This window comes from Phaseolus vulgaris, chromosome 3 (assembly GCF_000499845.2).
Source record: "Phaseolus vulgaris cultivar G19833 chromosome 3, P. vulgaris v2.0, whole genome shotgun sequence".
Lineage (NCBI taxonomy): Eukaryota > Viridiplantae > Streptophyta > Magnoliopsida > Fabales > Fabaceae > Phaseolus > Phaseolus vulgaris.
Window position 1 is genome coordinate 16,687,655 of NC_023757.2, and position 16,229 is coordinate 16,703,883.

The following is a 16,229-nucleotide window of genomic DNA, read 5'->3' on the forward strand; positions in this document are numbered from 1 at the left end:
ATGTGTCATGATGACATTAAAATGCTGATGTATTAATTTTTGTTTTATCGTGCTTTGTAATTAATTTATTATATATAGTGAATTTAATTGTAATTTTAAGTGTTTAGGTCAAATTTAACCTAATCCAATTAAACTCACTGTCCATTAAGTTGAGTATTGAGTTTTGGTACCAAACTCATTAACTAACCCATCTATTAAATAATACATTTTTAATTTTAATTTATTATTTGTAACGTTTTATAAAATAAAGATTGAAAAATTACATGCATTGAAAGCTATTATTCTTCCTTTCCTGTCTTAGTCTCCATGCCAAAACATTCCTTACAGTATTTTTAATGGAAAACTGATATATGGATTCTTAAACTCTTTTTTTGTCATTACCATGCCATTTAATAATAAATCTATCTACTTTTTACCTCAATAATAAACTCAAACTTCTCTCTAATTTATGGGTTTTGTAAAATATCAGAAAAAAAAATTTACTTGAGGATAAATTCTTATGGACATGTGTCAAACACCCAGTCAAATCATGATTTTTTTTGTAAAGTTGATACATCAATTTTATTTTTACTTTTTTTTATTGAAATTTTTATTTAATTTGTTCAAATGCATTTTTTTAATCAAAATGCACATACACTATAAATATCAAAAAGCTATATCAAAATGACTTGTATAGAAATAAAATAAAAATTTTAAACTTAAAAATATTTTTTATTTTCTGGGTATCCACTGACTCAGTCTACTATCAATTGAGCAACAGGTTTGATGAAACCTTATCATACTCAAAAGCACCTATAAATGTAGTTGTAATTAAATACTTTAATTTTTAAGTTTTACGATTATAATTATTATATAAAATATTTAAAAACTACGAGGATTGACGATAAGCCTGAGAACGGACATTTGAAAAATTTGAGTCTACAAGCATTATAATATTAATACCGAATCTTGACATTTTTCTCATATTGTTTTTATTTTTAAATATAGTTTTTTATTTATAATTCTTTAGTAAGTAAAAAATTATCAAGCAATTAATAATTTACTTCTATCTTTAAAGTAACTCGTATAGAATCGGAGTGGTTTGGTTTTTTCTATGGTCTCACTAATCAGTGTTATAGATTAATTAAAGAATTAAAAAACTTGTTATTAAAAATGTATAAAAGGGTTTTAAAAATTCATAAAACAATGTATTTATACAGTTTTATTAAAAATTCAGTTTCCATTTGACAGCATCTTTAAATTTTTTTAATATTTTAAAATTGTTTGTATTTTAAGGATGTTCTGGAAATTTTGGTTTTTAAGAATGACAGTTAGTTTTTTGTTTATAAAGGTGGTTAAGTAGCAAAGTATCTTAAAGAAAAGAAATGAGGAGGTGGTGACGCTGCTGCAGGGTGTTGCTCCCCCCTCCAAACTCGTCGGAGAATCTTCTTCTTCTTATTATTATTCTTTTTTCTTCAAGTTGCAGCTTTTTCCCTTTCATTCGTCATTCTTCGTTTGAGTTGAGAATGGGTAATGTGAACGTGCGTGGTTCTGAAGAAGAAGCAGAAGAAGCTTCTGCTGATGGGAACACCATGCCTCACTCCCCTCCCACCATCTCTCCCTTCGTCTTCTCTCCTCAGGTTCTTACACTCTCTCAATAATATCCGAATTTAGCCGTATCCTTTTCATTCAATTTCTCTCTTTTTTTATACAACTTTTTTGTTGCTTCTCTTCTGCTTCTAATTTACATGTGTTGTGGTGCTTGCTCTTTACCAAGCTCGATTCTCAATTTCGTTCTCTTTTTATTGGATTGGATGTGGTCCTTTTCCTACCTGTTTTGTATACTGTTGTTCCGTGGACTCTCTGTTTTCATCAATTCTCAAGAATTCCCTTTTCCTTGTGTAGCTTCCTGTGGTTCCGCTACAAACACATGAGGAGATGCATGTTCCCAGTTATTCCTCGATGGAGACAACTTCAGGGTATGAAGATATGTTCAGTGATCTGGGAATTCCAACTATGGTTACTTGGAGTTATGGTGGAAAGGAAGTAGCTGTGGAGGGATCGTGGGATAATTGGAAAACCAGGTTTAAAAAATTTAAGATCTTCTTTACTAGTCTTCAATGTCTTCTTTTCCTTGTTTCTTGAATTCTGATAGTCCTTGTTCGTTAGAATGCCCCTACAGAGATCAGGGAAAGACTTTGCAGTAATGAAGGTATTGCCATCTGGGGTTTATCAGTACAGATTTATTGTGGATGGACGGAGGAGGTATACTCCAGACTCGCCTTGGGCCCATGATGATGCCGGGAATGCTTACAACATCTTGGACTTACAGGTATTATTTCATATATATTGACATATTCTGCATTCAAACAAAATTGAAATTTTGAGGTCATTATATGTCGTTTTGAGAAAATAATTATGCTAATGCTGCAAAAATGTAAAAATCCAGTGAGATTAAATTGTAAAGGGCAAGCCTTGTTAGTTTTCAGTAACTTGAATGCACTTTAACCTCCTTTGATAATGTGAAACCTTTGTTCCTTTTCACTTTTCCTTGGAGCTAGTGCCCCGTTTTTGGTCTACATATAACCCTACGGTTGAGTTATTCCTGGAGGTTTTTATTTTCTTCCTTTTCACACTCTTCGATTGCACGTCCCTTAACTTCCTGCAAGAATTTTGTTTCAGATGAATATGATCCAAAACTGATTTCAGGGACATTTTTTTGGATTTCTTGTCATAACTGTTGTCCCGGGTGAATATTTTCCGTTCATTGAGTAGTCAAGGGAAGTCGGCAGGGCTTAACTTGGTGTTTTTCTATTCCTTTTCGACGGTAACACTTCTCCTTACTAATAGATTGGATTCTTGTTACTCTGTGTCTGATCTTGCACAGAGGGCATAAAGCTTTGAATTCCCCTTTCTAGCAAAACACCGACTACCGGAGTCATCAGTGTTTAAATACTTTTTGATAAGTACTAAACCAAATATTTTTAAGCTTTAGATTCAGCATGTCTGCTTTTTTTTTTTTTATCAACACATAATGATCACTTTATTGATATGGAATCCACTTGAAATGGGCTTCTGATCAATCTTGGTTCAAGTGAAATGCTATAGAGAGTGATTGGGTCGTAGTCTTCAGGGTATTAGCATAAAAAAGCTCTGGGAAGAAGGGGATAGGGGAGTAAAAGAAAATTAAATACTTATTTTTGTGCTATCTCCTGCTTAAATAAAAGTCAAATTGGTTAATTATAACGAATACGTCTGTTCGCCAAAGTAGTTAATGGCGAAAGCTGCTGGGTTCTTTTAACGACTTGAGGCGAGAGTCACTGGAAAGCACACTCCTTAGTGTAGAAAGGCTTTAAAATGGGAAGAAGAAATATTTAACCTTTGTTCAATTCAATCAACGAAATATTTTTTTTTTTCTATTTCTATTTTGGGCTCCTAAAAATTTAGGTTAGGTTAGATAGGTGGTATTTCAGAGTCTTTTCTTTATTATTATTCTTATACAAAAAGCTGCACCTGAGGGGTCAAGATGCATCATAGCCTCTTGGTACTTTTGCTTCACTTGTTAACTAGGTAACTGTGGCAATCTTCTTTGATTATAGCATAGCGGCCTTTGATGTGCATGAATTGATTTTTCTGATGATTGTTATAGAATAGTTTTCCATATCAAGTGTTTTGATATTTCATTTTTACATAGCCACTTATTTTTCAAATGCTCTCATGGGACTGAATTAACACATGAAAACTAGCCAGTAATCTATCTCGTAGCGTATCCTCTGTGAGTAAAATTGAAGTTTGCATTCTTTTACTGCTAGAAGCCATTGATTTCTAAATTGAGAATAACAAATTTATGTACTATATGTGTAGGATTATGTTCCTGAAGATATTGGAAGCATTTCTAGTTTTGAGCCTCCTCAATCACCTGAGTCAAGTTATGATAACTTACAGCTTAGTTCTGAAGATTATGCTAAGGAGCCACCGTTGGTTCCTCCACTCTTGCAAATGACACTGCTAAATGTGCCTGGAACAAATATAGAAATTCAACATCCTCTGTCAAGACCTCAACATGGAGTGCTGAATCATCTTTACACGCAGAAAGGAAAGAGCAGTCCTACAGTTGTTGGCCTTGGTACAACTCATCGGTTTCTAGCCAAATATGTCACTGTGGTGCTGTACAAGTCGTTGTAAGGTAAACCATATACATAAATCATATGGAACACAATTTTAGCCCTTTCTATTAGTTTATAGAGAGTTTTGCGTAGGCATAGTTATAAGAGAGAAATGAAAAGCTACATAAGGATCACCACAAGCCAAGATTGTATTATATATAATGCAATTGCTTGATGGTCAATCATCAAACAATTTAGTTTCAACTCTTAATTATTTGGTGGTGCTGTTCTCTAGGAATTTTGGTTGAGTGATTAAGAGGATAAAAATAATTTATAAGAGGTTCTTATCACATGCATTTTCCGTTCCCTATTTTTATTTTCTAATTTTGCGTACCCTGATGGTTGAATTTGGTGCTCTATTATTCCATGTGTGAGAATGTTTTAAGGATATTTGCGATTCATTTCCTTCCTTTTTGGTCAGATGATTCGTTTACTTTGAACTGACCTCTGGTGGTATATAACTGAGCTTCTTTTTTCTCTTTATCTTGCTGGAGATAGAGTTTTTTTTATTATTGTTCTTAATATGTTGGCCACGCAGTTTTACATGTGCATTCATGTTTGCCTATAATGTCATGTTTTTATGGGATAGCGTTTATTGGAAGCTTAAATACGAATAAAACAGGATGCTCGCTGCTTACTTTTCAATCTGAGAATTGCTGGAAAGCTGTTTTGGAATTTGTTTGCTTGTGCTTTAAATTTCATATTTTTGGAAAATAGGTTGCCACTGGAAAATGTAAAAATTGAATGAAGCCCATGAAAACTTCAAATGTGAATTCCAGATATGGATCCTCTCCTCTGTAAGAGGGATGGATGAACACATTTTCTTCTATTTAAAAAGCCACTGATATATTATTAAGGACTGGTAAAGTTGGATATTAATGGTCAAATGGAGTGGAATTAATTTAGCCCTTTTAAGTTTGTCTCTGATCTAAAGAATTTTCTTCCGATATACACAAAAAAAAAAGAGAAAAAAATCAGGTTTTTCACTTTTAATTTAACCTGCAAAATAACTGTAGCATGTACAAATTCGAAGGAGTCAACGCTTAAAATTTTATACTTTCAAATGAGTTACAACACCACATCTTATTTGAGATTACAAGCATATCTTATTGTCTTTGGAATTAGATTCCGCGCCACTACTAAGCATGTCTCTCTATCAAAGGCCACATAATTGCAATACCATAATGATTTCTGAAGTGTGGAAAGATGAGTGCTGGTGAATTTTTTCAAGCCTTCAAAAAGTATTTCAAGTCATACTTCGTTCCATTACCAAAAAGACCTCATCATCTATTATGAGGCATATATAACAACAATAGTTGAAAATAGAAAACCCTCCAGAATGGCAAGCATGTACAGAATTTTGCTAAGCAATTGGTTATTCCTTTCGCTTTCACCCCATATAGGTTATAGCTGTACTAAAAGCCTAGCTTTGTCCCCACCCCAAACAAACATAAAAGAAAAAGGCTAAACCCATTGTGGTTCTTCTCTATGTGAATACTGGACACCCATCAACCTCAATCCCAGGTGCAGTTGGGCAAGTAGCCAATGGGCAATGGTCCATTTCACTTCCCCACCATTTGAGATTATGGCCAGCATTTTGCAGGGCAAAGAATATTAGAACACCCATGAAAGCTGTGCCTGCATCCAGTGCTGCAGATAGTACATAGTTGTACTTCTGCCACCAACGTTTGTTGTAGCGGAAGACGAAGTAATTGAAGATCATTCCAGTCAACAGCCAACTTGCAATATTGGCAGGAGTTGCCGGTGGCATTCCAGCAAAGCCATAGCTTATAACTGGTATGTTTATCAGTGGTATCCATTTCTTCTCAGGGTAGATTTTGCTCAACACCCAAATAGGAACCGGCAACACTGCTCCAATCAGGAATAGCCACACAAGGTTCCTGTATAACCCACCGGGTCCAAAGAGCCGCTTTGGTCCAATCAGACCCCATATAACAGATGCATCAAAGGTAACTCTGTATTTGGGGCATGTCCAAGGACTGTCATGGTGAAGTTTATCATCCATGCATATGTCCTTAATGCTATCCAACATCCACCAAGCCACTGCAAGGTTCACTACACCAGCAACAAGAGTTCCCACCAGCTGTTTGGAAATTATAAGCCAAAAATGAATTAAGTAACTAGAAAATAAGGAAAAAATTCTAGTGTGAGTGAAAAGAGTTGGATTTGGAGATTTTGAAGGTGCACAGACCTGAGCGGTATACATGCATCGTGGAGGAATTTTCATGTAGTGGCCAAGTTTGAGATCAGACAAGAAAGAGAGAGCATGGACGGTGCTGATTCTCCCATAAATCTTGAAGAGCAAATTTGCAATTGGTTTTCCTGGAAGTATATACCCAATCATGAACTGTGCTATAATGTCATATCCAGGTTGCTGCCACATGATTCAGAAAACTAACTCGTGTTATAATGTTAAATCTCTATTGCTTCCCACTTAGCATCAAAATAATAGTGGAGGGGCCAGGAATATTGGAGATAGTACCTGGTTGGTAGTTGCTTGAATGACACCAATTGGGAGGGTAACAATAAAAGCCAAACCAAAAGCAAGGAACATACCCCACCATGGCAGTTGCACATCCGTTTTCCACACAAAGGCCATTACAACGGATAGTACCATGCTCCCAAACAATACACTGAGGAACCACCATTCAGGTACTTGCTTATAAGCCTGCATGAGTCTACCATGGACATCCAATTTCGCATTACTCATAGCGGATTTACTCTGTCTCCAAATATCCCTGGGAAAAGGAAACTATTTCAGTGTCAAACTATTCTACATCTGTTACTAACATGTACAAATAGCACATCATTCATTCATATATAAAAAAAAACCACTCTGAAGTGATTTCAAAGTGATCTTATATCAAAGTGATTTCATGCAATCAAGTAAGAGATAAAGTCATGGTAAAAGCTTTGAAAGTAACCTACCTTCCATAAAACAGTGCCACGTGAGTGATGGTAGCAGTAAATCTTGCAAAACCCGATCCAATTGATAACGCAAACAGAGGACTAAGGTATAACTTGCCGTATTTGTTGTATGCATCAATGTTAAGATCATACTCCGTGGTTAAGATCTTGGTAGTGTCATATTTATGGCCAGAGGACGTGAACAACTGGTTAGAAAATATAGGAAACTTGCGGGCATCAAAAGTGTTGAACTTCCAGTAACACACAGGTACAATGATGTAGATGAACATGATAAATCCAACTCCCACATTAACAATGGAAGACCATGGTGAAACAAGGGGGCTCCCATGGTAAGCTGAAATCCCTGCCCAATCAATTGTGAAGGCACCAATTCCAAGTCCATGATAACCTGATCCAACTTGTTGTGCAGTGATGTTATGTGGCCATGCCCAGCAAACCCACGAGAAGAATGTTAAGACCGTGAACAGATAGCCAGGGAGTGCATAATACAAGAAGCTTGCACCCATGGCAATGAGGAAAAACTGCATCCTCGTAAAACCTTTTGATTTCTGCTCCTTTTCATGGAGAGCCCTGTAGCATAAGGTTACTGATGTAATCAAAGTAACATTAGAGGATAAAATAAACGACTAAATAGAAGAACCTTTAATAAAAATAATGGTTCTGCTGTTGCGTAAGCTCTTTTGGAGAAGATACTAAATAATTGGCTATAGGTCAATTCTACAGTAGCCGATGCAACATTGACAACAACGTAGTGTTCATATATCTTCTACTTTACCTTTTCAATGCTCACTTGCAAAGGGAATATTACAACAATTTTGACATATTGGTTGTGCGCACTGGGCTAGGAATTACCATTCGTTTATTCAATCAAATTACAATTCAGTCAATTTAGTCAACGACGGACTTGATTCCATTTATCTTTATTGATTTCAACTTGGTATAAATTCTTTTGCAGCCACACCACCTCCCATATGTTCATAGAATAAGAATATAAGTAAAAATCTTCATCTATTTTGCCTTCATTGGTTGGACTGAACTTTTTACTCACATATTACGTGTAAACGCACACGGTTAAATAGTTCTTTGGAAAGTTCCAATTCTGCAGTTAGCATAGTACTTAGCACTAGGCAAGAAGAGATATCCCACATAATTAAACAGTCATCAACTTTAACTTGTCATGTATATTAAGTTTAATAGTTTTTTTTGTAAAAGTTATCCTATTTACCATGATATTTAATTTAACTAATTGATAGTTTAAAGTAATAATTGTTTTCTAACTGTTCCTGATGTACAATTATTGTAGAGGTTTTCTTCTATTAATTGTTTTCCGTGGTTTTGGAAATGGTGAGAGCTTAATGAATAGAAATATAAGCAACCAGTTCCAATTTGTTAAAACGTAATATTGAAGGAAAGAGGAAGAATGAACCTAAAGAGCGAGACTTGAGCAAGGTTTGCAGGCCACCACATTTCAACGGGATCAACCAGATACCTCCTCAGAATCCCAGCCCACCCATACCCCAACATCTGCAACTCAACATTCGCAACAATAATAAGTTTTAAAAGAAAATTTTAAGAAACAGATTGATCAGAATATATGCTCCAAAGAAAACAAAAACAAAACATATCAGAAGAAACAGGTTTTAATATTGAAAAGACAACATAGCATGCGAGAAAGCTTCAATCTTTACAGATCTCAAAGCCAGACTTAATTTTAATCTTTAATAAATATGCATGCAGAGAAGGAATTATTTATTTCCTATCAACCCCATCACCCGCAAATCTCTTTCCAACACAAGAAAAAATAATTATTATCTTTAAAAGTTCCATTAGGAAATAAATAAATAAATATTACCAAACCAAACACTTTCTAAAAGTTCCACCTGTTTAAAAGAAATGAGTAGAAGGAAAAGACGCAAAATTTGAAGGAGGGTAAGCAAACCTGAGTAGTTAAGACGATGAACAGGGCACAGAGAAAGCTCAAACTCTGTTTATAATAAGCCTTCATGACAGTAATGGCACCAATGGAGTAAGCATCACCCCCTCCAAAGGACACACCACAGTTTGCGAAGATTGTGATGATGACATGCTCCTTCATGTTGAAGGGTCCAGGGTTCAAGGTGAAGCGCCACCCGAGAAAGCTGTACTCTTTGGTGGGAAGCGTCGCGGCCATGAACCTTCCTATGGGAAGAACCGCGATTTGCATGAGAATGGCCGAGATGGTGAGTGGCTGAGTCCTGAACGTGAAGAACGTGTTCAGGAAGATTAGGACCACGCATGATGCCAATCCCAGAAACCATGCCCGGAAAGTCATCACCGGAAGTGATGGGTCGTCGGTCTCCGGCACCACCAGAGCCACCTCCTCCACCGGACACCGGTCCGGAGGAGACTCTCCGTTCTCCGCCTTCTCAGAATCCTTCGTGGTGGTCTTGGCCGCCGCCATTGAGTGAAGGGTGGGAAGGAAATGGTAGATGGATAGATAAGCTGTGAGGAAAAACAGAGTGCTCTGTTTCTCTGAGAGTGAGAGTAGCTCTGTTTTTCTTTTTGTTTGTCCTTAACACATGGGCAAAATGTCCCTCGCTGCTCCTCCTTATAAAGGAATGTGAGATTTTATGTGATATTCCCAGAGTGTCCCTATGACAGTCATTTATGTTATTTTTCATTCAGAACAAAATATTTTATAATTAAGGAAATCTATATCTTTTAAATCACTGGTAACTACTGTTTTCTGTATTGGTAATTATGTTTTCTTAAACCATCATAATTAATTTTTATCATACAGCAAAATCATCTTTCAACGTCACAATCTCGTTTGAAAAGTAATATGATAATTAAAAAGGTATTTTTTAATTGTAAATGATTTGTTGGATATAAACATATCATTGCGAAGTATATTTTATTATATAAAATTTAAAAATGACAGATAAAAAAATAATAAAAAAATAGATTTTAAATAAAGCAAATAAGTGAATATTTTGAAGACTTGATTACAAAATTTCGAGCCTTTACTTACCCTTAAGATTTTATTACCCTTTTTATTTCAATAAAAGAATTTTATAATAAGATTATATAATTTAACTCATATTTTTTTTTAAATTTTAGTAGACATGTCAGAAAAATTTAATAAAGTATCTTACAAAACTGGTCTCTTTCATTTATGACTTCATCAGCTCCTGAATTTCCACCGTTTCTATATATCTATGCATTTCCCGAGAACACTGTTTGACCTCCGCAGACTAACGATCACTTCTATTCTTATTTATTTTAGTCAAACCTGTAAAAAAAAAAAAACACTAACGTAAATTTCATTTGTGAGTTGCATTATCAATTAAAAAATTACATTATCAATTAATTAAAAAAATTTCTGAGATAATGTTAAGATATTATAAAAAAATAAGTATTTTTAATGCATGTGACACTGCATAAATATGTTTTAATTCAAAAGATACACTTAATTTAGTTTGATATCAACTTAAAAAAAATAGATTTTATATTTATTACACTTCAAAAATATGTTTAAACTTTTCAAAAGATACATTTTACTTAAATTTAATATTAAATTAAAAATATATTTATCTCACTTTAATATATATATATATATATATATATTTCTTCACCAACACAATGACTTTATTAATTGCATGGTTAGAAATGAAATTAATGCAGTAACGTATTTGAACTTCTATCTTTCTTGCCTGCTCCTGCGTGTGAAAGACACGTGCTGAGAAGAGTGTCACACGCTTACCTTCTAATCTCCGGCCCAAGGAAAACTACAAGGTGGGGCGAGAAGGTCCACGTGGCATTCCAAGCACCAAATCAGATGACAGTTGGAATGCCACATCAGCAAAACGGAGGAAACCTCGTGCTGGACTCATGTTCTACACATGAAAGACTACGTTAAACTTTAGTGGAATCCACGTTTCTCTTAACACACTACTATTTTTTCAAAGTTTATATCACATTTATCAAATTACTTTTAGCTTTATTTGGGAATTAAAGTGATAACTATTGCTTAGTTCTTCCTTTTTAGTATTTAAAATTATTTGTGAGGAAAGTTTTCAAAATGTTTGTTTTTTTTTTGCTTGAATTTGATTGTAACAGTTACAAGTGTATGGTGATGAAACATAAAGTTTATCATGTTCCAATGATATGCTCTATATATGCGCTACTCTCCAACGTCTTCGTTTAGTCAAAAAGGTTCTAGATATGATCATAAATTCAATTTTGGAAAAAAAAATATGTAATACTAATTTTAGGATATATCAACACAAAAATAATGATAAATAAATTTTTATACGGTTGTTCAACTTTTTTTATTTTAATTTTTTATATATCTTAATTTAAATTTACTTAAAATTATAATTTTTTGTGAGATTGCTACAATTGTTGTTTATTAGGAGAATCAGACTTTAACATTTAATAAATCAATTTTAGTAAATCATACCATTTAACTTGTATTTATTCTATTCATATATCTAGGTTAAAAATAAAATGGTTAAAATAATTCTCATTTGTTTAGATTCGATGCCCTGATCATTTTTTGTTTTTCTTAATTTTATTCTTTGAACTTGCACAGTAAAAAAATTATTAGTTAGTAAAGAAACTATTTATAATTTTGTTTCTACTCAAATAAAATAATTTAACTCAGGAAAGATAAATTTTCATGTTCCATTAAACTAATTTCAGGAGACGAACGGTTAAAAAATATTTCAAGAAACATGGTTTATTGGATTTTTTTTAAAAAAATAAATCAAAGACAAAAACACTTATATTCCTCTTTTTTCTAACTAAAATTTTCTATAGTAAAAGACTTCTAATATTAATTTTCAAAAATTCTTCATTCTTAGTTTTAATATAATATTTTTGATAAATAATTCATTTATTTAAATATATAAAGAAAAAAAAGTTTTTTTTTATCTCTATGAATAGCCAATTATTTAGTGTCTGCATATGTCATTGGTCTTTAGTGTCCCACTCTTTTCAATTTTATGAGTAAATGTCCTCTTGCATTTAGTACTGCGGAAACAAAATTATAATTAAAAAAGGAAAAGTGGAAGATATAACATTTGGAGTAGTAGAATTTTTTTTTAAAATCTAATATGCCTATAATGTCCACTAACAAGGGAGTCTTTTTCTAACATTTTTGCGTTTTACCATTTTTTTGTATTGTGTGACTGAAATTAAGGTTTTAATGAAACAATATTTCGTATTTTAATAATTATTAATAATTAAATGTTTAATTATATTTTTTAATTTTCATTATTATTAAAAAATGTAATACACATAGTGTAGATACTTTTGTTTTCATTAATAAATATAGAAACAAAGATGCAAAAGAAAAGTTATTTATAAAAATTAATCTCATTTACAAATCCATAAAGCGAATGACTTTTAACATTTTAAAAAACTTAAACCATTTATTGAAATGAATAATGCTAATTTTGGAAAAGTGAATATATGCAATATAAAAGAACAGCATTATGATTTATTTGAAGCTAAATAAAAAAATATTAAACTATAATTTTGATCTTCTTTTAATTTTTATATAAGGTTCTGTTTTTCTTGCGGTTTTAGTTTTTATATTTTAAATATTTATAATTTTGATTAATCTTTGTATGCATCTTTATATATATATATATATATATATATATATATATATATATATATATATATATATATATATGTTTGTGTGTGTTATTTTTTATACTTAACTAATATCTTAATGAAATCTTAAATGAACACGATAAATATAGTGTTCAATTAGTAAAAAAAATATTATATATACATAACTTAAAGACTAAAACTATTATATATTAAATATACACATAGTATAAATTGAAGACTAATTTTATGAAATCTAATTAAAAATCATCCAAAAAGGAGAACAAAATTATGGACAAAAATTATATGAATAAGATTAAAATTTGATAAAAGAATTATTGTTTCAATGATAGCCTTTTAAAGAAGTAATTATTATATAAGTAAATAATATTATCATAACTTTCGGTTGAATGATGCATTAATTCCACTACTATAATGTTTTTCTTTTCACCGCAAGTGGCCATATAATCTTCATCTTTTTCTCCATTTATTAACTTATGATGTCATACACGGAAGTAAAAGAATAATTAAATTTTAATAGACAAATATTTACGAAAAGACGAAAAATTATTTATATTATGTGAATATTATTTAAATTTAGGTACGACTTAAAAATATGAACTAGCATGAATAATTACGAAAACCCGTGTTTTAAAGAGAACATAACGATGATTTTGTTTTTATTATATAAAAATAGATTGAATAAATGAAACTACAAAACCTAAATTAAAATTTCTATCAAAATTATTAAATACCAACTAATTCAAAGATAAAAATATAATTAATTATTATATTAATTAAGTTAAATATTATTTTATAAAATAAAAAATATGAATATCTAAAATATTTTTTATTAATAATAAAATTTTATAAAGTAATTTATAAATTAATATTTAACATTAATTACTAATATTTTATCTATTAATAACTATTTTAAATTATAAATTAGTCACTAATTTAATTAAATATTAATTTAAAATTAACTAATATTATATATTAATTTAAAAATTTATTTATTTATTTTTATTAATAATAAAAATTATTTTAAATATTATTAATTTTTAGTTTATAAAATAATATTTAAATTAATTAATATAATTCTTAATTATTTTTTATCTTTAAACTAATTTTTATTTAATGATTTTTTTAGTGTATAAATTACATAAAATTATTAATTTCATGTGATAGGCTAAAATATTTAAAGCTTCAAACTTTATATTTATTAATCCATGGTGTACATCAATCTCCTTACTCCTGCATTATAACTTATAACTTAATATTTTATGTGTTGGAGATCCCACATCGACTAGAGATGAGGACAATTCATTGTATATATGGGTGCAAACCTCAACCTCATGAGTTGGTTTTATGGGGTTGAGTTAGGCTTAAAGTTCACTTGATAATAATAATTTTATGTTATCTATGCTATTTTTGTTTTACTTTTCTAATTTATCGATTTTTGATCTGTGATGAAATGTACCTTTAGCCATTTATTAGCAAGACAAAGAATTCAAAAATCACATTTTTGGTGAAAGATATTGATGCAAAATTTCATTTAATATGCTTTTTTTTTAATTGATGTCTACATATATTATGACTTTATGCTAGTTTGCAAAGACATGCCTATCGATGTATTATATTATTCTTATATTAAGAACTTTGCAATATGATTTATGAAGCATCCCTTCTAACTCAATTGAGCCAGCATAAGGATAATAGAACTTGTCTTAGTCCAGTGGAATTCATTTTGTATGGATTTGTATAATTTTTAATTTGATTTGCGCATGCTATTCCTTCTAAAATAATTTCTTATTTAAGTTATATATACACATACCCATACATCACAATTATCAAATAATACATGTCTACCATTAATTATCAATGCATTTCATCAATTCAATTGGTAAAATTTTATTAATAAAGTATTTATAATTTCTATTTTTTTTAGTTATCAGTATATTATAAATATTTATTTTTATGTTAAAAATATTTAGAGTTATATTGAAAATAAATATTTTTCAATATTTTATTTCCACTCCGATGAGATAAGAAATGATGTGTAGATTATATCATTCACATTCCACTTAAATAGATAAGAAATGAAGTGTGCATTATATCATTCACACTTAGAAAGGCTGTATTAATATTTCAAGAGTGGTGGATTGTAAGAGTTATAGTTACCTACAAACTTGTTTTATTCATATTATTTAAATTAATGAAAAATATTCATTATATTATTAACATAAGAACTATTGAAACATTATTTTAAATAATTAAAAATTGTATCACTTTCTTGGATAACTTTCAAAATGATATTATAGGTTGTGGCAGAATAGATTGGTGTGTAATTGATCGGGAGAGAACAAGTTGATGTTAATTATGGCAACAGTGATTTCCAATGAGAGTGATCGATGGAGAAGAATTTATATATATAATACCTCTTAGTGTTTTAATTTCGGGAAAATATATAAGAGCCAAGAAATAAAAAATATATGTAATATAAATTGATTTTATCTGAATATAAAATAATATTATCAGTAAATTAATTAACAAAACACGAAGATGATTTGAAAACATTCATATGAAGTTTCTTTTTGTTGAATTTTAAGTACGTTTTTAATTTAAAATTGATGAAAAAGGTAATTTGAACGACCATGAAGCGTGTGTTTCACACGCTTGAATGCTTGTGACACGTTACGGAGGAAACCTAGGGTAGTATAGTGCTACACGTAGGATCAAACCAACGGAGCCCTAACGGCGTTTCGCCATTTATGGCTCCACCTGGGCTTTAAACGGGACGTGGCATCATATTAAACACGTCATTGCGACGTGGGTTAAAAGGCCTGTGATTCGCGCAAGCAAGCAAATCTAACTAAAGTGATTACTTATTGATTATTGCACTTTGACAGTGAGATTATGGTTGATGATTGCATCATCTTTACTTTTCAAAGATTCAATTTTTACTTCACTTAGTATATAAATTATAATTAAATTGAGAAAGTGAGTTAATAACTCAATTAGTGACATCATTTTTAACGAGGGTTGTAAGGATTAAAAAAATTACTTTAGAACGAGGGTTGTAAAGATTAAAAAAATTACTTTAGAGGAGAAGTGATACATTTTAAATGTAATATTTTATTATTAAAATGAAAAGAACATATAAATAGAAAATTCAGTTAATTCATGTTTCATTTTAAAAGAACTACCATCTCTTTAAACATTTTATTTTCATTTCCCTTCTCTCTAAGATTCTAACATTCTTGCTCATCACTTTGACAATCAGAATCCCCCATTAGACTCCTAGCAACGAAAACTACAAGATTGCCTGATCAAAATCTTTAATAGAGTAAGTTCAATTTTACTATTTTCTTTTAGTTAAATTTTGAACTTGTAGGTTTGTCTCGATCTAAGTTTACGTAAGTGACCCTTTTAGCTTTAGGATTAGTCTTTGTTAGCTCAGAGTCCTAGTGACATAGTTAGATTTTTTATCAGGACTCTATGATGCAGGTTAAGCTACTCTTGAAGCTTTTGGTACAT

The 16,229-nt window shown here is 31.0% G+C and overlaps 2 protein-coding genes across 2 annotated transcripts; one reads left to right on the forward strand and one right to left on the reverse strand.

The window, feature by feature from the left end:
• The first annotated feature begins 1,336 nt into the window (after positions 1–1,336).
• Positions 1,337–4,441, forward strand: LOC137806795 (SNF1-related protein kinase regulatory subunit beta-2-like). The gene is made up of 4 exons (XM_068607079.1): positions 1,337–1,619; positions 1,885–2,063; positions 2,149–2,311; positions 3,844–4,441. Exons 1-4 carry the CDS (start codon positions 1,506–1,508, stop codon positions 4,162–4,164), a joined length of 777 nt encoding a protein of 258 aa, XP_068463180.1. The 5' UTR covers positions 1,337–1,505; the 3' UTR covers positions 4,165–4,441.
• Positions 4,442–5,387: 946 nt separating this feature from the next.
• LOC137806794 (oligopeptide transporter 3) lies at positions 5,388–9,716 on the reverse strand. Its single transcript, XM_068607078.1, has 6 exons — positions 9,034–9,716; positions 8,521–8,618; positions 7,095–7,664; positions 6,649–6,904; positions 6,358–6,540; positions 5,388–6,249 (listed from the first exon to the last, which is right to left on the reverse strand). Exons 1-6 carry the CDS (start codon positions 9,532–9,534, stop codon positions 5,632–5,634), a joined length of 2,226 nt encoding a protein of 741 aa, XP_068463179.1. The 5' UTR covers positions 9,535–9,716; the 3' UTR covers positions 5,388–5,631.
• Between the last annotated feature and the right edge of the window lie 6,513 nt (positions 9,717–16,229).

Excerpts from the sequence above, each read along its gene's own strand:
- LOC137806795 (XM_068607079.1), top strand. The coding sequence starts at position 1,506 with ATGGGTAATGTGAACGTGCGTGGTTCTGAAGAAGAAGCAGAAGAAGCT. Across the intron at positions 2,064-2,148 it reads TGGGATAATTGGAAAACCAG|AATGCCCCTACAGAGATCAG; the intron begins GTTTAAAAAATT and ends CTTGTTCGTTAG. Across the intron at positions 2,312-3,843 it reads ACAACATCTTGGACTTACAG|GATTATGTTCCTGAAGATAT; the intron begins GTATTATTTCAT and ends CTATATGTGTAG.
- LOC137806794 (XM_068607078.1), bottom strand. The coding sequence starts at position 9,534 with ATGGCGGCGGCCAAGACCACCACGAAGGATTCTGAGAAGGCGGAGAAC. Across the intron at positions 8,619-9,033 it reads TCATCGTCTTAACTACTCAG|ATGTTGGGGTATGGGTGGGC; the intron begins GTTTGCTTACCC and ends GTTGAGTTGCAG. Across the intron at positions 6,905-7,094 it reads GTGGCACTGTTTTATGGAAG|GGATATTTGGAGACAGAGTA; the intron begins GTAGGTTACTTT and ends TCCTTTTCCCAG.